We start from the raw sequence: 22,273 nt of genomic DNA, 5'->3' as shown, positions 1-22,273 counted from the left end.
CAAAGATCATTCTAAAATGTACAGATAAAAATGAAAACGGTTATGGAGCATGAAATTCTTTAAGAGTAAGTTAGATAAAGAAGCTCGTCATTTTCGTGAATGAGGAAATAGAAGTCTGTCTCGTTAATGGAGGTTTACAGTTATAGGCTTTTCACTGGTCCCAAACCCTTCAAACATACTGAGCATTACCGCTTAGACAATCGGTTGCAAAAAGCAAGCACTTGCGCATCACAACTCAGAGTTTCATAAAAAAACACTATTCTGTTTAATTCACCTCAAAACTTCGGGTTCAGAGTCCTTTTTTTATTTTAACATGTAAGTACCACAAAATTAAGCTTCGCCGGCACCAAGGAGTTAAAACGTTGTGTTTATTGAAGATACGTAAACAAGAAACACATTCAAAATACATACATATCATGTTACTACTAAAACACGCCCATCTACCATATATGTGCTTTTATACTTTGTAGTTGTAAAAAAAAAAAAAAAGTATATATTTTTACAAAAATAAAGTTCACATGTTAAACAATTTTGAGCAGGGTAAGGCTGCTCAATCGTTTTTCGTGTGAATATGGCTAAACTAACCTTTCATTTATTTTATTCTGGAAATCTTGAAAGATTTTTTTGCGTTGCCCTGGTGTAAAATATAGCGAATGCTTGATGGACAAACCATTTAAAGTGCTTTCTCAGGCACAAAATCATACCCAGCCCCCTACTTTACATAGGCTTCACAGTATGGATCATAGCACGAATGGTCTGGCTGGTGGACGGAAAGTACAAAAATGAGATAATTTACAGATTAATAAAAAACATTCAGTTGTTTAAAATAAAATAAAAAAAGTTTCCTTAAGTCAGCGAGGATTTGTACAGATACAGAGGGTTCTGCCTATAGTGGCACTGCCAACTGCTATTGGAAGGCTAAAATGTATACATTTCACAATACCAAGAGACTGGTGGGCATAAAAGCTCACGAGGACCAACACAGTCCCCCGGCTTAAGGCACTAACAAAATGGTGAATTTTTAACTTGTTGCAAGCAACCAGAAAGACTAATAGGTAAAACTCTGCTCTACCAATAGGCAATTGGGCTTGAACACCACAGTGCTAACACACGGATGGGTAGAAACATCCCAGTACCAAGAGATGAAAGTGTAGGATTATGCCAGTACCAGAACACCAATGGGCACCAAGTCTGTGGCACTAAAATACTTATGGGTACAAACTTCCAAGCCCAATTGCATCCAGAGGTCCAATGCTGCTCCTGATATCAATAGATCAAGCATCCTAGTATCAGATACTAATAGACACAAACCTACCAGTATAAAGAACCATCTGCTGGGTACAAACTGATCTTTACAGTCAGAAGTCTGAGTGCAAACCCAGGAAACTAAGCGTAGCTCTACTGGGAAACAGCACATCAGCAAGACTGAAAATGAAGAGTCAGAAACAGAAGCTAAGCGTTCTCCATCTACACATCAGAACTGTATGGGTCCTCCTGCAATTCAGGAAGAAACTGAGCATTATTCCCATTCGATCAGAGAAATCCATCAACTGCCTGCCATGTAAACAACTGCATTGTACCTCGTGGTCCTGCCCCAGTTTAGCGCTCTGCTGCTTCTTAGCTAGTCCATATAAACAAGTATCACGACATGCATATCTACAAAATTGTACAAATTGCCATTTATGGGCACAACACCTTCTGCGCCAATGCTTTCCACAGATAGGTTTGCTACATTTATTCTGCCAAAGATTTTTAGTTAGCCCAGCAAACCATCATAACTTATCAATTTTGCCAGATTTCATGTTTTTTAATATAGCCTGTTTTAGGGGAAACTACTAATTTGTTTCTAAAACGGCTGTTATGAAATAAATACCCCTACAATATGTTTTCTGGGGCCCTATTAATTTAACGCTGGGGCAGACCTGAGCTTTCTGCTGAGAAAATTACCACTCTTGCACTCAGCCTGGAAAAGCCAAACTGAATGTATTATATGTATGTACTTTTATGGACATGATTTACATGTCTCCGAATAAAGTTTTTGACTTTGACTTTGAATTATGCATTGATGATGAAATACTGCCCAAAATACTGAATTACCCAGTTAAGACCAGCCATGCCAAACTTAGGGCCAGATTTAATTCTTGCCAGTAAGGAAACTCTATCATGAAGGACTATCCTTACTGCCAAGAATGCCATCCGCCAGCCAAATTTATTTGCAGGCAGGCGGTAGGATTAATCACAGCGAGGATCACTCCGTCTCCACCATGATTTGCCTATCACCGGAAAACCCTAGTGCTGAGGAACAGTGAAAACTGCTAAATGCTCCACTCACCAAGGAAGAGGACTTCTATGCCAAGGGGAGTAGTTTATTTTCAAACAGAAAAAAATGACTGTTTGGTGCAGAGCTCCTTCCCACTGATGAAGCCCTGCACCCAAAAGGAAAATGCACTGATGGGAGCCTCTGTGGCGGCGGGTCCTGCCAATGCTTCATAAATGACCAGCAGGTTGGCGGTCATTTATAAATTTAGAGTGCAGAGTCGTCTCCACCTGGTGGATGTAAAGTCCTCCGCCTGACCAACAGGGATTACTCTGTACCCCAAAATAAAAATCCGGCTCTAAGTCTGCAATGAGGACTACAGGGTCAGGAATTTGACTACCAGGGCTCTCATAAACAGGAAATGCCAGAAACCACTGTTATGTGGCTATAGGCTCACAGAACCACACAGTAACATAAGAAAACACAAAGTCTAAGCTTTAGATTGTCTCAGAATTATGATTCCCTGGTCAAGCGGGCTCTAATATTCCATGTTGCTTACACTCGCCTTTATACTGCACGGTTATCACCCAACAATTGACCCTAGCTAATAATTCTAATTTTTTTTACTCTGAAGAGTAAAAACTTGACAGAACAGCCCTTTTCCTCACCTAAGAACGCAGTCAAATGTGACGTCAAAATCAGACGCTTGCAAAATGGAGGAAAAAAATACTAAAAACAACAATACTGTTTATATAACGGACTGGCCAGACTATACCTCTCAGCTTCAAAAGTTAAAGTCGTGCTTTTTGTTTCAAATAATAAAAAAATATATGTTCTTATTTTCTATTTACTGCTGTTCATATACAAATAACCAGCCACGTTGGTGGAATGCTTTGCGGAAGTTCGCCCTTGAGTGTACATATTTGAAAAGGGAACAATTTCACACATTAGAAGGGACACAGTGATCAACCGCTGAGTCAAAGCACTCCCAATTTAGAATTGAAAAACTGGTAGATGAAGTCGTTTCCCAAATATTACACAATGGATCACTAAAGAAACAAACTTTAAAGCATAATTTCTATATACAACGTGAATTTTTCACAAGACTGCTGTACTGTACTTTAAAAGACCAAAGATGACAAAACACACGCCTACTTTAAAATTATTTGAGTTAACCCACTTTTCACAGCACGGTCTCATCTTTTTTTCTTTCTGCCTGCTGTGAAATATCTATCTTGTCCAAGAGTTTTGTTGATGTGTCCCCCCCAATGGTCCTGTGATCCTGCCTTTTCCATCTGGTTCGACCACCAAATGTTCGGCACCAGAGCCAGATAGACCTCATCTCTTTCAGAATGTCTTGCTTGATATTTTCGCTGACAAAGATGTTAATGAATGGATCGAGAGCACTGCTGAGGCTGGTCAGAGCGAAAGAGATGCGGTAACCAGGACGGATGCTCCTCTCGATTTGGCAGGTGCATATGTCCTTGTCGCTGATGTAAGAGCGGATGAAGAGCACCACATGGTAAGGAAGGTAGCTGACCACAAATATAATGGTCATTGTCAGAAGAAGACCGGTGAGTTTCCTTTTTTGTTCAGGCTTCTGACTTGGACTGTAATGGATCACCCGTATTATGGAGCAGTAGGAAAACACGAGGAGGACAAGAGGAATCAAGAACACCACAAAGATCCGGAAGTAGTTGACATGAGCAACCCACCGATCCATAGGATACTTTTCATAGCACAGCTTGACATTCTGGCTTGAGTTAAAGAGTTCTTCCCGGCCAAGGAACACAGCGTGAGTCCCAAGAATGACAAGCCAGACAATAAGACATACGATCATGGCAGCTTTCATGCTCCGCACTACCCTGGATTGAAAGGGGAAGGCTGTGGCCAAGAAGCGATCCATGGCAATGCAGCTGAGGAAAGTGATGGTGGTGTAGAGGTTGGCATTGAAGAAGAAGCCCACAATCTTGCAGAGGAGATCGCCGAACTTCCAGTCCTCAATGGCAGTGTAAGCGATCCAGGTGGGGAGGGTAAAGATGTACATGAGGTCCGAGGCACAGAGGTTTGCCAGGTAAACACTCACGACATTCTTCCGCTTGATCTGCTGGACAATGACCCCAATCGCTGTCAGGTTCCCAATGAGGCCAACGATGAAGACCAAGCTGTATATGATGGGAAAGAGGGTGGTTTCATACGCATCTGGGTAGGAGCACGAAATGTCTGCACACCCCATAAGTATGTCAATCAGTTATTCATAGACCTGCAAAGCAAAAACACATGAGATTTAGCACAATAGGCAAACTTGAGTCAGAAAATTATGGCACAGAGGCCATCAGCAGAACACAAATATTTATTTCCTTCTTTAATCTTTATTCGATTTTCCGAAAGCAGATAATAAAAGATACACAGGTAAAAGCATACAATAAAAAGACAAAAGGATTACAATTTGTACAGTAAGATTCATTAAACCTTCCACTTAAGAGTGTGCGGATATTGATTCAGCAGCATAAGTAAATAGCAGCATATAATACACAGGGGCTCACTACTGACATATTTATATTAGAATTAGCCATCTTTCCGAATGTCATTGCACAACATCAACTCTGCAGAATTTAATGATACATAAATCAAAATTCGTCATCTTAGTAGAAGACCAGCAGCTCAAAGTGCAATTATATATACAAACACTATATTTAAAACAGCATACGTGTTATAATCATTAAGTTGCTGAAAAAAGAATAAGGCGGCTTTGCACTAAGAGAATGTATGCCTACACAACAGCGTCACATGGCCAGATACCGATGTCAGCAGAGGAATATTGCACGAGTGGAAAACATAACAGCCAACATATGGAGGCTATCCTAAATCTAGCCAGTAATGTTCTCTCATACACATTTGTATTATCTCTAACCAGAGGTTTGGCCACTTCCACGGACTCCTTAGTTGTCTGCCTATGCTTAGCGCAGATATCCTTGACCCATTATTTACCCTTTTTAGGTCGAGCCTAGGCAGCGCGCATGCGCTATCTGGAAGACCTGGTGTAATGACTACACAAAGTGCAATCCCGCCCGCTGCTTGGGATTGGTTCACTCCTGCATCCCCTCTTGCTTGCTGGCTCTTCATTGGTAGGTGCTTCCTATACATAATTTCGGTTTACCGCCCAGCAGCACCGCCCAACTACAGTTTCCATACACCGAGTGTTTCTATACCATTTTGGGGGCTACTTCTTTTTTTTCTGTTTGTTACACTGTGGTTGCTTCTTTCTGATACGGTGTGCTACCCTTTATTTCATCATAACAGTGCCCACATCACTTCACAACCCGCCCGCGCTTACCTTTGATGTACACAGACACTGTGCTTAATGTTTGAGCGCGGGGCCCAGGTTTATATGCGTTTTCTTGTGTACTGATTGTGCATGATCGTTTGTGACGTGGGTCCAATCGTATAGCGTCTACATGGTGGGAGCATGTGCGCAAATTACTTGGAAAAAGAAGTGTTTTGTTGTCTGTCTTGTTAATGTTGTTACATGTAATGCTATCCAAGCGACCGGCTCCATGCCTACGGACACCCACGAAGTTCGGAAATACAAATACTTGCCTTTTCCCTCTGTGCTGCCTGCGTGCAGCTGACCCAGCCTGTGCTTAAATTCTTCTGCAAGGCTGTCCATGCAGCCATTAATTACAGTGCAGAGGGCTCCAGGGACAGGGAGGAGGAGGGCAGGGGAAAAGACAGGAGTTGGGGGGAGGCTGTAAGTTGAGCCGCAGACTGCAGGGTACTCGCACAAGTAATTCTGCCACAAAAGTGACCCAAGAGATGCGGCCTAAAGTGAAACCAAAACAATTAAATGTATCCCTTTTTATAGTCCGCTATGATAAGAATTTCAATTGTTAACTCTCAGCTGAAGCACCAGACTCCTCTACCGTTCCTCTCACACAGACATGGGGTATAAAGGTTCAGTTCAGTTCAAGTAAGCTTTATTCGGCTTCTGAATTTAAAACCATAAAAGCAGCAGAGAAAAGATACAAACATACAAAGAAATAGTCCAGCAAATCAAAGCATAGTTAAAAGAAAAACAGACTGTTTAGGACAAGCTAAAACAGTTTGACGTATCAACTATTCAAGATCATAATCCAAAATACACAGAATCCTCCTTTATCATCAGGTATGATAGTAATTTGGTACACCGGGGCCAGGATAAAAGTCATGCAGATCCCAGATACGGATGGAGCCATCTCCAACTTTGTGTTGGGTAGAACGTAAAAAGGGGGCAATGTGTCTGTCTTTAAACTTAATTAAAATCAGATCTCCTGGAACATTTTTGGGCAGAGAACCAAGCCACCCCACCCTCCTGACGCTCAATATCCCGCCGTCTAAAACAGATGGTAAATGTCTATGGTTTTTAAGCCAGAAAATGGCTTTATTCATTAGGTCCTGCTGTAGTTCACGTTTACCCGGGGTGAGTTCAGGGACCCCAGAAAGCACGGTAACGTATGGCGCGGCTTCCGGGGGTAGGTCCATTTGATGCCTTCTTTCCGGAAGTCTGTGAGGGGTATGTTTTAGATTAAGAGGAGCGTTGCGACCACTTAGAGTGGGTGGTATAGGAGGGGGGTCACAAGTGGGAAGTATACTGGAAGCATTGTTCATAGGCCTTTCATGGATGTTAGTAAGGGTAGAGCATGTGGATATCATGGTGTTGGCATTTGGTGGGAGGGACCTTATTACAGTGTTTTCGATCCTGGTCAGCCTCTCCCCCAGATCATTAATTGTTGCGACCAGTGGTGATAGAGCACTGTTTAACATTCGTTCAATTTGGGCCAGCAGGGTCAAGTGAAGGGGGGATACGGGGTCATTTGATCGAGTCTCCGCTTTATCCAAAGTTAGTGAGACAGGGTTTGGGGCGGATGAATGGGGGCTGCAGAAAGTTGGTTCGGGGGATGCGGGGGTGTGAAATTTGCTTGTTCAATGTCTCTGACCACTATAGGGGGAGTTAATAAATCCTGGGCATAGTTTGTACCGCACATGGCATTCAATTCTTCCCAGATTGACATCGTGGTTAGGAGACAGGATACCGAGGGCAACAATGTACAGATCAAAACAATAGAGGGGGAAAGGTTAGCATCTGACTGTATTCAAAATCAAAAGAGACTAGCTAGGTTTAAGCAGGAAAGACTCAAAAGGAGTACGTATGTCAAGGGAAACCAGTAGGTTTTATTTGAAGGCCCTCACCCACCAACCTAGTTGGTGGCATGCTTCATCATCGGGCCCCACCGCAGTGGCACCTAACGTGCCCCGGGTGTGCTTCGACGCCAGGTTACTGCGGAGCTGGTATAATTGCTGAGTGTGCAATGTGGTGAGTATGAAGGTGAAAATCTAAAAGGCCATACAGAAATCCCAGCACCCGAGGGTAAAAAACTATTTTAATAAGACTGGGTATCTGTTGGCTCGTTAAAAAGGCAGACGGACACAATGGAGTATGGATTATGACCTCCAGTGTCCTGTGTGGTCTACATGTTTCAGCCTGGCCTTTCTTAATTTGAAACAGGCTTTCCTCAGGACCAAGTGAGTATGTGTGGGGGTATTAAAATAAATTACAGTGAGTGTGTTTCAGGTTCTATGTGTAGCACACACTAAGGTGCTATATGGGTGAGAAGGGGATTCCCTCTCGCTTTGCTACATATAACATAGAGGGGGAGACATACAGACGTACAGGGTAGAGTCATATTAGCATATTGTTGCCAAAAAACACAGTCGTCATTCCACCGTCTTGTAAGGTGAGTGAGCGAACTATACATGGCTAAAGTGTGGTCTTGTCAGTGGCAAGACTCAAGTGAAGGTTATCTAGAAGCCGGTTGTAGTGGTGGTCTAGAAAACGAACATATCAATGTGAGGTCCATGTAAGTGAAAGAAAAACAATTATTATCCTCACACAGTGTTTAGCTGATCAAAGCCTCCTTGGGTCGCCTGGCAGAGAAAGAGACCCTAAAAGAAGGTGGTATTGGTTTTAAATAATTATCCGACCTGTAAGGGAAAACCTCAACACCTTACCCCAACAGTAGCTGTAGTGCGCAGCCTCATTTACTCACGAAACTGTCGATCTAGTTCCTCCCTGGACCTGTAATCCTTCTGCGGCGCCCGGATGTGAATGAGGGCTGGCCGAGCCTGTTTATTTATAGGTTCAGTCATTGGTTACACCTGGTTTAAGGTAGAAACAGAGGGAGGGGTAGCCGCGCTGAAAGCGCCATGTCACGCGCGCTCTGCACATGCGTTAGGAGAGTAGCAGTCCCTGTCCGGCGCGTGCGCCTACTGGAAATGTCTATCCGCGCATGTGCGGGTAGTTCGAGGCTACCGCGCATGCGTGGAAGGTGCCGCGCATGCATCGAAGGATGTGTTAGCGCTCATGGTAGCGCTAGGATGTATTGAAACCTTTTATGAGGGGCAAAGGATGTCAAAAATGATGGTGACACTTGAAGGAGGCAAAGGAATATTATACAAATGTGAGAAGGATTAGTTTGTGCACAAAAATAGAGAGGAAGGAAGTCTCAGACATTGAGTGTGGGTAAAGCACAGAGAGGAAAAGGAAGACTCAGTTATTGATTGTTAAGCGAATTCCAAGGTATGGAATCATTAAGTCCCTCAGTATGGGTTGATAGACGATAAATCCAACGCTGTTCCTTTTGGAAAAGAAAATTTTCATTGTTTTCAGTTATGGGGAATTGCTCAATCACGGTCCAAGTGAAGTCATTGGGTGTGTGATTGTGGGACAAGAAATGGTCAGTAAGTCTACTAATGTTTTTACCACATCGGATGGTGCTGCGATGTTCAGTCATTCTTGTCCGTACCTTCCGGGTAGTCATACCCACGTACCTTAGGCCACACCTGCATGTCATGAGGTACACCAGGTTAGAGGAATTGCAGTTGGTAAACTGGCGTTGTGTCCATACCTTGCCCGGTTCTAGGTCCAGGGTCTTTGAGGGGGATGTAAGGTGGCACACGCTGCAATTATTGCACGGTTGGTGTCCCGTAAGTTTTGGTAAACCCCAAGCATTGAGGATGGTGTTGTCATTAGTGGCACAGTTCGGTCTGGGTCTGGTGTGTACTAGAGAGTCTTTCAGATTCTTAGCCCTTTTGTATGCGAATCTGGGTTTTTCCCAGTTTCGGTTGCCTGAATTGATAATCTTCCAGTTCTTGGTGATTATGTTGGAGACCTGATTAGACACGGTATTATAAGTGGTGACGCATGTCAAAGTGGGTTCTCCAGGGGGCCTTGTTGTTGCCTCAAGCAGAGACTCCCTATTTTGGTTTCGAGCCCTCTTGCAGGTGGAGTTCAGAATCCTGGTGGGGTATCCCCTGTCTTCCAATTTGTGGATTAAAGTGGCTGATTGTTGTTTGTAGTCCTGAATTCGGCTGCAGTTGCGTCTCAGTCGTAAAAATTGACCATAGGGGAGATTTTCCCGTAGAGGTCTAGGGTGGAAGCTGTCGAACCTCAAAAGTGAGTTCCTTGATGTAGGTTTGTGGTAAGTTGTGGTTGTCAAGCCGTCCGTACCTGCTTTTATGGTGAGGTCCAGGAAGGCTAATTCGGAAGCACTACTAGTGCAGGTAAACCTCAGGTAGTTGTCACGAGTATTGAGCCACATGAGGAATTGATCCAGGGATTCCTGATTTCCTTCCCAGATTACCAGAATGTCGTCGATATATCGACGCCATACATTGATGTTAGTAGCGTAGGGATTATTCACAGATTGTATGTGTGTCTTTTCGAAATGGGCTACGTAAAGACCAGCTATGCTGGGAGCGAAAACGCTCCCCATGCTTGTGCCATTGGTCTGTAGGTACAGCTTGCCATCATACTCAAAATAGTTGTCTTTTAATGCCAGAGTGGCACAATCCATTATGAAGCTGCGTGGAGTATGGTGGTTCCAAACAGTTTCAGTTAAGACTTCCTCCAGTACTGCCAATGTTGCGTCCTGCGGTAAGCTGGTGTAGAGGCTCTCAATATCCAATCCGACAAGGAGTTGGGTTTCCGGATTGTAGTCGGTTTCCTTGATTACATTTAGAAGGTGTTTCGTATCCTTGATGTAAGAAGGTGTGAGTTGTACCAATGGATTTAAGAAAAAGTCGCAAAAGCGTGACAGGGGCTCTAGGAGTGATTGGTTCCCAGACACAATGGGTCTTCCCGGTGGTGGGGTTACTCCTTTGTGTATCTTTGGAAGGATGTAGAAGTATGGGATTCTTGCATTTTTGCAGCACAGGTAGTCGGCCTCCTGTTTTGAGATGTGTTCTGCGTCCCGGGCATTTTTCACCAAGATCTGTATCCTCTGGCTTAGTTCCTCAGTAGGGTCTTTCCTGAGTGGTCTGTAATTCCTGGTGTCACTGAGTAGTCTGAGACATTCGGTGTCATAATCTGTTTTATCCATGAGCACGATACCTCCCCCCTTGTCGGCAGGTTTTATGACAAGGGCAGGGTTAGCCTGCAGGCGTCTTATCGTTTCACGTTCCCGGTAGGACAGATTATTGAAGGTGTTTCTTTCTTGTATGTTCTCAACCTCAGTGTAGACCGCCTGTTCGAATGCAGCAACCTCAACAGGTATACTTGCAGGTGGAGGGATGAAAGTGGATTTTAATCTGAGGCCTGTCTCGTTGGGGACTTCCTCCTGAGGGTCGTTGGACTCGGTTTTCTTTTCAAAGAAGGCTTTCAATTTTAGTTTTCTAAAGAACTCGGCCAGTTCCATATGCAATTTGAAATGGTCCAGTTTGGCTGTAGGGACGAAAGATAGGCCTTTATTCAAGACTGCTGTCTCTTCTTCTGTCAATTCTGTGCTAGAGACGTTGAACACCAGCTGGTCTTTTGTTCTTACCGCTGTTACTGTTTGCTCGGTCCCGCCTGTTCCTTGGTTTTGTTCCTCGTATTCGAACTCACTGGTTCCGCTTCTGGTGTCCAGTGGACCTGTGGTGCATTTCTTCTTTTTCCACGATTCCTGCGGCCCTGTGATAAAAAAGGATATCTTTGGTTTGGATTCCCTTGAAAGTATGGCATCTGTCCTGGTGCGTACATTGGAGGGAAGCCATAGAAAGGAGGTGGTATTGGTCCAAATTGTGGGGGCCCAAAGTTGTGGTTCTGTGGTGGACCCTGCCAGGGTTGCTGCCAGTGTTGGCCTCGTCGCCCTCTTCCTCTAGATTGATTGGATTGATTGGATCCGGTGCTGGAATTGCTAGAGACCGAGCTATTGTCCCCGGAGTTGTCGGAGTCTTTCCTGGCTGGGGTATAAGTATCATCCGAATAAGGGTATGTCTTAGTAAAGTTGAATCTCTTCAGGTCTTTCTCAAAATTTTTAATTTTTGTCTGAGTTAAGTATTCTTTGTAGTCAGCCATCTCTCGGTTTTGATCTTCCAGTTTCTTCTTAAAACCAGTTAGGGTGGTCTTGAAATGGTTCTCAGTTGCCTGGATTTCGATCAGGATAGCATCGGAGAGTCGCTTGGCGGTTTTTATGATGAGGACGAGCCAGTCCCTGGTGCAATGCCAGGCGATCTGGGCCCAATCCTTCCTGAAAGTGGCGTCATCTAGGAAGATCCTAGGGGCATTGGTGACTATGAGACCTCTTGGAGCAGTGTTGGTGCGTAAATACTGTGCTAGAATTACGCCATGCAGGATGGTTCGTATTTTGTTCCTTTTCTTCTCAGTCAGTGCATCCCAGTCAGAGGACTGTGCAATAGTTGTGGAGACATTGAAGTCTGCCGCAAGGGACGGGTCGGATAAGATTTCACTGATATCATCTTCAGTGTAAGTTAGACCAGTGTTTTCTGCCATGTTGATGTGTTGTTTTTAGGAAAGTTGAACTCTCACAGCTGTGCGCTGCCTAAATATCACTAAATCAAAGGAGAGAGGGAGGACTAGGTAAGCTAGTCTGGATCCCCGTTTTTATATATTCAAAATCAAAAGAGACTAGCTAGGTTTAAGCAGGAAAGACTCAAAAGGAGTACGTATGTCAAGGGAAACCAGTAGGTTTTATTTGAAGGCCCTCACCCACCAACCTAGTACAGCTAGGAGAGTTCTCAGCTGTGAGAGTTCAACTTTCCTAAAAACAACACATCAACATGGCAGAAAACACTGGTCTAACTTACACTGAAGATGATATCAGTGAAATCTTATCCGACCCGTCCCTTGCGGCAGACTTCAATGTCTCCACAACTATTGCACAGTCCTCTGACTGGGATGCACTGACTGAGAAGAAAAGGAACAAAATACGAACCATCCTGCATGGCGTAATTCTAGCACAGTATTTACGCACCAACACTGCTCCAAGAGGTCTCATAGTCACCAATGCCCCTAGGATCTTCCTAGATGACGCCACTTTCAGGAAGGATTGGGCCCAGATCGCCTGGCATTGCACCAGGGACTGGCTCGTCCTCATCATAAAAACCGCCAAGCGACTCTCCGATGCTATCCTGATCGAAATCCAGGCAACTGAGAACCATTTCAAGACCACCCTAACTGGTTTTAAGAAGAAACTGGAAGATCAAAACCGAGAGATGGCTGACTACAAAGAATACTTAACTCAGACAAAAATTAAAAATTTTGAGAAAGACCTGAAGAGATTCAACTTTACTAAGACATACCCTTATTCGGATGATACTTATACCCCAGCCAGGAAAGACTCCGACAACTCCGGGGACAATAGCTCGGTCTCTAGCAATTCCAGCACCGGATCCAATCAATCCAATCAATCTAGAGGAAGAGGGCGACGAGGCCAACACTGGCAGCAACCCTGGCAGGGTCCACCACAGAACCACAACTTTGGGCCCCCACAATTTGGACCAATACCACCTCCTTTCTATGGCTTCCCTCCAATGTACGCACCAGGACAGATGCCATACTTTCAAGGGAATCCAAACCAAAGATATCCTTTTTTAACACAGGGCCGCAGGAATCGTGGAAAAAGAAGAAATGCACCACAGGTCCACTGGACACCAGAAGCGGAACCAGTGAGTTCGAATACGAGGAACAAAACCAAGGAACAGGCGGGACCGAGCAAACAGTAACAGCGGTAAGAACAAAAGACCAGCTGGTGTTCAACGTCTCTAGCACAGAATTGACAGAAGAAGAGACAGCAGTCTTGAATAAAGGCCTATCTTTCGTCCCTACAGCCAAACTGGACCATTTCAAATTGCATATGGAACTGGCCGAGTTCTTTAGAAAACTAAAATTGAAAGCCTTCTTTGAAAAGAAAACAGAGTCCAACGACCCTCAGGAGGAAGTCCCCAACGAGACAGGCCTCAGATTAAAATCCACTTTCATCCCTCCACCTGCAAGTATACCTGTTGAGGTTGCTGCATTCGAACAGGCGGTCTACACTGAGGTTGAGAACATACAAGAAAGAAACACCTTCAATAATCTGTCCTACCGGGAACGTGAAACGATAAGACGCCTGCAGGCTAACCCTGCCCTTGTCATAAAACCTGCCGACAAGGGGGGAGGTATCGTGCTCATGGATAAAACAGATTATGACACCGAATGTCTCAGACTACTCAGTGACACCAGGAATTACAGACCACTCAGGAAAGACCCTACTGAGGAACTAAGCCAGAGGATACAGATCTTGGTGAAAAATGCCCGGGACGCAGAACACATCTCAAAACAGGAGGCCGACTACCTGTGCTGCAAAAATGCAAGAATCCCATTCTTCTACATTCTTCCAAAGATACACAAAGGAGTAACCCCACCACCGGGAAGACCCATTGTGTCTGGGAACCAATCACTCCTAGAGCCCCTGTCACGCTTTTGCGACTTTTTCTTAAATCCATTGGTACAACTCACACCTTCTTACATCAAGGATACGAAACACCTTCTAAATGTAATCAAGGAAACCGACTACAATCCGGAAACCCAACTCCTTGTCGGATTGGATATTGAGAGCCTCTACACCAGCTTACCGCAGGACGCAACATTGGCAGTACTGGAGGAAGTCTTAACTGAAACTGTTTGGAACCACCATACTCCACGCAGCTTCATAATGGATTGTGCCACTCTGGCATTAAAAGACAACTATTTTGAGTATGATGGCAAGCTGTACCTACAGACCAATGGCACAAGCATGGGGAGCGTTTTCGCTCCCAGCATAGCTGGTCTTTACGTAGCCCATTTCGAAAAGACACACATACAATCTGTGAATAATCCCTACGCTACTAACATCAATGTATGGCGTCGATATATCGACGACATTCTGGTAATCTGGGAAGGAAATCAGGAATCCCTGGATCAATTCCTCATGTGGCTCAATACTCGTGACAACTACCTGAGGTTTACCTGCACTAGTAGTGCTTCCGAATTAGCCTTCCTGGACCTCACCATAAAAGCAGGTACGGACGGCTTGACAACCACAACTTACCACAAACCTACATCAAGGAACTCACTTTTGAGGTTCGACAGCTTCCACCCTAGACCTCTACGGGAAAATCTCCCCTATGGTCAATTTTTACGACTGAGACGCAACTGCAGCCGAATTCAGGACTACAAACAACAATCAGCCACTTTAATCCACAAATTGGAAGACAGGGGATACCCCACCAGGATTCTGAACTCCACCTGCAAGAGGGCTCGAAACCAAAATAGGGAGTCTCTGCTTGAGGCAACAACAAGGCCCCCTGGAGAACCCACTTTGACATGCGTCACCACTTATAATACCGTGTCTAATCAGGTCTCCAACATAATCACCAAGAACTGGAAGATTATCAATTCAGGCAACCGAAACTGGGAAAAACCCAGATTCGCATACAAAAGGGCTAAGAATCTGAAAGACTCTCTAGTACACACCAGACCCAGACCGAACTGTGCCACTAATGACAACACCATCCTCAATGCTTGGGGTTTACCAAAACTTACGGGACACCAACCGTGCAATAATTGCAGCGTGTGCCACCTTACATCCCCCTCAAAGACCCTGGACCTAGAACCGGGCAAGGTATGGACACAACGCCAGTTTACCAACTGCAATTCCTCTAACCTGGTGTACCTCATGACATGCAGGTGTGGCCTAAGGTACGTGGGTATGACTACCCGGAAGGTACGGACAAGAATGACTGAACATCGCAGCACCATCCGATGTGGTAAAAACATTAGTAGACTTACTGACCATTTCTTGTCCCACAATCACACACCCAATGACTTCACTTGGACCGTGATTGAGCAATTCCCCATAACTGAAAACAATGAAAATTTTCTTTTCCAAAAGGAACAGCGTTGGATTTATCGTCTATCAACCCATACTGAGGGACTTAATGATTCCATACCTTGGAATTCGCTTAACAATCAATAACTGAGTCTTCCTTTTCCTCTCTGTGCTTTACCCACACTCAATGTCTGAGACTTCCTTCCTCTCTATTTTTGTGCACAAACTAATCCTTCTCACATTTGTATAATATTCCTTTGCCTCCTTCAAGTGTCACCATCATTTTTGACATCCTTTGCCCCTCATAAAAGGTTTCAATACATCCTAGCGCTACCATGAGCGCTAACACATCCTTCGATGCATGCGCGGCACCTTCCACGCATGCGCGGTAGCCTCGAACTACCCGCACATGCGCAGATAGACATTTCCAGTAGGCGCACGCGCCGGACAGGGACTGCTACTCTCCTAACGCATGTGCAGAGCGCGCGTGACATGGCGCTTTCAGCGCGGCTACCCCTCCCTCTGTTTCTACCTTAAACCAGGTGTAACCAATGACTGAACCTATAAATAAACAGGCTCGGCCAGCCCTCATTCACATCCGGGCGCCGCAGAAGGATTACAGGTCCAGGGAGGAACTAGATCGACAGTTTCGTGAGTAAATGAGGCTGCGCACTACAGCTACTGTTGGGGTATGGTGTTGAGGTTTTCCCTTACAGGTCGGATAATTATTTAAAACCAATACCACCTTCTTTTAGGGTCTCTTTCTCTGCCAGGCGACCCAAGGAGGCTTTGATCAGCTAAACACTGTGTGAGGATAATAATTGTTTTTCTTTCACTTACATGGACCTCACATTGATATGTTCGTTTTCTAGACCACCACTACAACCGGCTTCTAGATAACCTTCACTTGAGTCTTGCCACTGACAAGACCACACTTTAGCCATGTATAGTTCGCTCACTCACCTTACAAGACGGTGGAATGACGACTGTGTTTTTTGGCAACAATATGCTAATATGACTCTACCCTGTACGTCTGTATGTCTCCCCCTCTATGTTATATGTAGCAAAGCGAGAGGGAATCCCCTTCTCACCCATATAGCACCTTAGTGTGTGCTACACATAGAACCTGAAACACACTCACTGTAATTTATTTTAATACCCCCACACATACTCACTTGGTCCTGAGGAAAGCCTGTTTCAAATTAAGAAAGGCCAGGCTGAAACATGTAGACCACACAGGACACTGGAGGTCATAATCCATACTCCATTGTGTCCGTCTGCCTTTTTAACGAGCCAACAGATACCCAGTCTTATTAAAATAGTTTTTTACCCTCGGGTGCTGGGATTTCTGTATGGCCTTTTAGATTTTCACCTTCATACTCACCACATTGCACACTCAGCAATTATACCAGCTCCGCAGTAACCTGGCGTCGAAGCACACCCGGGGCACGTTAGGTGCCACTGCGGTGGGGCCCGATGATGAAGCATGCCACCAACTAGGTTGGTGGGTGAGGGCCTTCAAATAAAACCTACTGGTTTCCCTTGACATACGTACTCCTTTTGAGTCTTTCCTGCTTAAACCTAGCTAGTCTCTTTTGATTTTGAATATATAAAAACGGGGATCCAGACTAGCTTACCTAGTCCTCCCTCTCTCCTTTGATTTAGTGATATTTAGGCAGCGCACAGCTGTGAGAGTTCAACTTTCCTAAAAACAACACATCAACATGGCAGAAAACACTGGTCTAACTTACACTGAAGATGATATCAGTGAAATCTTATCCGACCCGTCCCTTGCGGCAGACTTCAATGTCTCCACAACTATTGCACAGTCCTCTGACTGGGATGCACTGACTGAGAAGAAAAGGAACAAAATACGAACCATCCTGCATGGCGTAATTCTAGCACAGTATTTACGCACCAACACTGCTCCAAGAGGTCTCATAGTCACCAATGCCCCTAGGATCTTCCTAGATGACGCCACTTTCAGGAAGGATTGGGCCCAGATCGCCTGGCATTGCACCAGGGACTGGCTCGTCCTCATCATAAAAACCGCCAAGCGACTCTCCGATGCTATCCTGATCGAAATCCAGGCAACTGAGAACCATTTCAAGACCACCCTAACTGGTTTTAAGAAGAAACTGGAAGATCAAAACCGAGAGATGGCTGACTACAAAGAATACTTAACTCAGACAAAAATTAAAAATTTTGAGAAAGACCTGAAGAGATTCAACTTTACTAAGACATACCCTTATTCGGATGATACTTATACCCCAGCCAGGAAAGACTCCGACAACTCCGGGGACAATAGCTCGGTCTCTAGCAATTCCAGCACCGGATCCAATCAATCCAATCAATCTAGAGGAAGAGGGCGACGAGGCCAACACTGGCAGCAACCCTGGCAGGGTCCACCACAGAACCACAACTTTGGGCCCCCACAATTTGGACCAATACCACCTCCTTTCTATGGCTTCCCTCCAATGTACGCACCAGGACAGATGCCATACTTTCAAGGGAATCCAAACCAAAGATATCCTTTTTTATCACAGGGCCGCAGGAATCGTGGAAAAAGAAGAAATGCACCACAGGTCCACTGGACACCAGAAGCGGAACCAGTGAGTTCGAATACGAGGAACAAAACCAAGGAACAGGCGGGACCGAGCAAACAGTAACAGCGGTAAGAACAAAAGACCAGCTGGTGTTCAACGTCTCTAGCACAGAATTGACAGAAGAAGAGACAGCAGTCTTGAATAAAGGCCTATCTTTCGTCCCTACAGCCAAACTGGACCATTTCAAATTGCATATGGAACTGGCCGAGTTCTTTAGAAAACTAAAATTGAAAGCCTTCTTTGAAAAGAAAACAGAGTCCAACGACCCTCAGGAGGAAGTCCCCAACGAGACAGGCCTCAGATTAAAATCCACTTTCATCCCTCCACCTGCAAGTATACCTGTTGAGGTTGCTGCATTCGAACAGGCGGTCTACACTGAGGTTGAGAACATACAAGAAAGAAACACCTTCAATAATCTGTCCTACCGGGAACGTGAAACGATAAGACGCCTGCAGGCTAACCCTGCCCTTGTCATAAAACCTGCCGACAAGGGGGGAGGTATCGTGCTCATGGATAAAACAGATTATGACACCGAATGTCTCAGACTACTCAGTGACACCAGGAATTACAGACCACTCAGGAAAGACCCTACTGAGGAACTAAGCCAGAGGATACAGATCTTGGTGAAAAATGCCCGGGACGCAGAACACATCTCAAAACAGGAGGCCGACTACCTGTGCTGCAAAAATGCAAGAATCCCATACTTCTACATCCTTCCAAAGATACACAAAGGAGTAACCCCACCACCGGGAAGACCCATTGTGTCTGGGAACCAATCACTCCTAGAGCCCCTGTCACGCTTTTGCGACTTTTTCTTAAATCCATTGGTACAACTCACACCTTCTTACATCAAGGATACGAAACACCTTCTAAATGTAATCAAGGAAACCGACTACAATCCGGAAACCCAACTCCTTGTCGGATTGGATATTGAGAGCCTCTACACCAGCTTACCGCAGGACGCAACATTGGCAGTACTGGAGGAAGTCTTAACTGAAACTGTTTGGAACCACCATACTCCACGCAGCTTCATAATGGATTGTGCCACTCTGGCATTAAAAGACAACTATTTTGAGTATGATGGCAAGCTGTACCTACAGACCAATGGCACAAGCATGGGGAGCGTTTTCGCTCCCACCATAGCTGGTCTTTACGTAGCCCATTTCGAAAAGACACACATACAATCTGTGAATAATCCCTACGCTACTAACATCAATGTATGGCGTCGATATATCGACGACATTCTGGTAATCTGGGAAGGAAATCAGGAATCCCTGGATCAATTCCTCATGTGGCTCAATACTCGTGACAACTACCTGAGGTTTACCTGCACTAGTAGTGCTTCCGAATTAGCCTTCCTGGACCTCACCATAAAAGCAGGTACGGACGGCTTGACAACCACAACTTACCACAAACCTACATCAAGGAACTCACTTTTGAGGTTCGACAGCTTCCACCCTAGACCTCTACGGGAAAATCTCCCCTATGGTCAATTTTTACGACTGAGACGCAACTGCAGCCGAATTCAGGACTACAAACAACAATCAGCCACTTTAATCCACAAATTGGAAGACAGGGGATACCCCACCAGGATTCTGAACTCCACCTGCAAGAGGGCTCGAAACCAAAATAGGGAGTCTCTGCTTGAGGCAACAACAAGGCCCCCTGGAGAACCCACTTTGACATGCGTCACCACTTATAATACCGTGTCTAATCAGGTCTCCAACATAATCACCAAGAACTGGAAGATTATCAATTCAGGCAACCGAAACTGGGAAAAACCCAGATTCGCATACAAAAGGGCTAAGAATCTGAAAGACTCTCTAGTACACACCAGACCCAGACCGAACTGTGCCACTAATGACAACACCATCCTCAATGCTTGGGGTTTACCAAAACTTACGGGACACCAACCGTGCAATAATTGCAGCGTGTGCCACCTTACATCCCCCTCAAAGACCCTGGACCTAGAACCGGGCAAGGTATGGACACAACGCCAGTTTACCAACTGCAATTCCTCTAACCTGGTGTACCTCATGACATGCAGGTGTGGCCTAAGGTACGTGGGTATGACTACCCGGAAGGTAAGGACAAGAATGACTGAACATCGCAGCACCATCCGATGTGGTAAAAACATTAGTAGACTTACTGACCATTTCTTGTCCCACAATCACACACCCAATGACTTCACTTGGACCGTGATTGAGCAATTCCCCATAACTGAAAACAATGAAAATTTTCTTTTCCAAAAGGAACAGCGTTGGATTTATCGTCTATCAACCCATACTGAGGGACTTAATGATTCCATACCTTGGAATTCGCTTAACAATCAATAACTGAGTCTTCCTTTTCCTCTCTGTGCTTTACCCACACTCAATGTCTGAGACTTCCTTCCTCTCTATTTTTGTGCACAAACTAATCCTTCTCACATTTGTATAATATTCCTTTGCCTCCTTCAAGTGTCACCATCATTTTTGACATCCTTTGCCCCTCATAAAAGGTTTCAATACATCCTAGCGCTACCATGAGCGCTAACACATCCTTCGATGCATGCGCGGCACCTTCCACGCATGCGCGGTAGCCTCGAACTACCCGCACATGCGCAGATAGACATTTCCAGTAGGCGCACGCGCCGGACAGGGACTGCTACTCTCCTAACGCATGTGCAGAGCGCGCGTGACATGGCGCTTTCAGCGCGGCTACCCCTCCCTCTGTTTCTACCTTAAACCAGGTGTAACCAATGACTGAACCTATAAATAAACAGGCTCGGCCAGCCCTCATTCACATCCGGGCGCCGCAGAAGGATTACAGGTCCAGGGAGGAACTAGATCGACAGTTTCGTGAGTAAATGAGGCTGCGCACTACAGCTACTGTTGGGGTAAGGTGTTGAGGTTTTCCCTTACAGGTCGGATAATTATTTAAAACCAATACCACCTTCTTTTAGGGTCTCTTTCTCTGCCAGGCGACCCAAGGAGGCTTTGATCAGCTAAACACTGTGTGAGGATAATAATTGTTTTTCTTTCACTTACATGGACCTCACATTGATATGTTCGTTTTCTAGACCACCACTACAACCGGCTTCTAGATAACCTTCACTTGAGTCTTGCCACTGACAAGACCACACTTTAGCCATGTATAGTTCGCTCACTCACCTTACAAGACGGTGGAATGACGACTGTGTTTTTTGGCAACAATATGCTAATATGACTCTACCCTGTACGTCTGTATGTCTCCCCCTCTATGTTATATGTAGCAAAGCGAGAGGGAATCCCCTTCTCACCCATATAGCACCTTAGTGTGTGCTACACATAGAACCTGAAACACACTCACTGTAATTTATTTTAATACCCCCACACATACTCACTTGGTCCTGAGGAAAGCCTGTTTCAAATTAAGAAAGGCCAGGCTGAAACATGTAGACCACACAGGACACTGGAGGTCATAATCCATACTCCATTGTGTCCGTCTGCCTTTTTAACGAGCCAACAGATACCCAGTCTTATTAAAATAGTTTTTTACCCTCGGGTGCTGGGATTTCTGTATGGCCTTTTAGATTTTCACCTTCATACTCACCACATTGCACACTCAGCAATTATACCAGCTCCGCAGTAACCTGGCGTCGAAGCACACCCGGGGCACGTTAGGTGCCACTGCGGTGGGGCCCGATGATGAAGCATGCCACCAACTAGGTTGGTGGGTGAGGGCCTTCAAATAAAACCTACTGGTTTCCCTTGACATACGTACTCCTTTTGAGTCTTTCCTGCTTAAACCTAGCTAGTCTCTTTTGATTTTGAATATATAAAAACGGGGATCCAGACTAGCTTACCTAGTCCTCCCTCTATCCTTTGATTTAGTGATAGCATCTGACTGTACCTCCTCCTGTAGTAGAACCAAGTGTAGTGGCCCGTCCCGTCCTCCTCTGGCCTCTGAGGGCCACAGAGGGCCCGCCCTTTGCCTGGGCTTCGCCCGGCGCAGTCCCGCGCGCGTCCCGCGACGCGGAGGGAGCCTCGTCCTTTTTCTGCGCCTCCAGGCGCGTAGCTACCGGAAATGCCCCTCACAGGCTGCTGGGAGCTGTAGTCTGCCGGCGGCCGTGCAGGTGGAAAGCTACGGCGGCGTGCAGCACTCACAGCATGTGGGCCCCAGCAGCAGCAGCAGCGACGGAGTGTGCCTGGTGAGTCCCGGTGAGTCCCTCCTGCTCCGTGACCCGTGGCTCTGGTCCTGGACTGGAATGCGTCCCCCCGCTC

The 22,273-nt window shown here is 45.4% G+C and overlaps 1 protein-coding gene across 3 annotated transcripts in view; it reads right to left on the bottom strand.

Annotated features, from left to right (window-relative positions):
- Positions 1-348: 348 nt before the first annotated feature.
- The window catches only part of LOC147691952 (G protein-coupled receptor 4-like), a 216,481-nt gene continuing 194,556 nt past the window's right edge, over positions 349-22,273 (bottom strand). For all 3 annotated transcript variants that reach the window (XM_086938234.1, XM_086938235.1, XM_086938236.1), the window contains exons 2-3: positions 2,050-4,520; positions 349-1,977 (exon numbers count right to left, since the gene is read on the bottom strand). In XM_086938234.1, the coding sequence (XP_086794360.1) occupies positions 3,441-4,493 (1,053 nt within the window). In that variant the 5' untranslated portion in view covers positions 4,494-4,520 and the 3' untranslated portion in view covers positions 349-1,977; positions 2,050-3,440. The remainder of the gene's footprint in view (positions 1,978-2,049; positions 4,521-22,273) is intronic.

This window comes from Lissotriton vulgaris, chromosome 9, assembly GCF_964263255.1.
Source record: "Lissotriton vulgaris chromosome 9, aLisVul1.2, whole genome shotgun sequence".
Lineage (NCBI taxonomy): Eukaryota > Metazoa > Chordata > Amphibia > Caudata > Salamandridae > Lissotriton > Lissotriton vulgaris.
The sequence above is the reverse complement of the archived record's forward strand: the minus strand, read 5'-3'. Positions and strand labels throughout refer to the sequence as shown.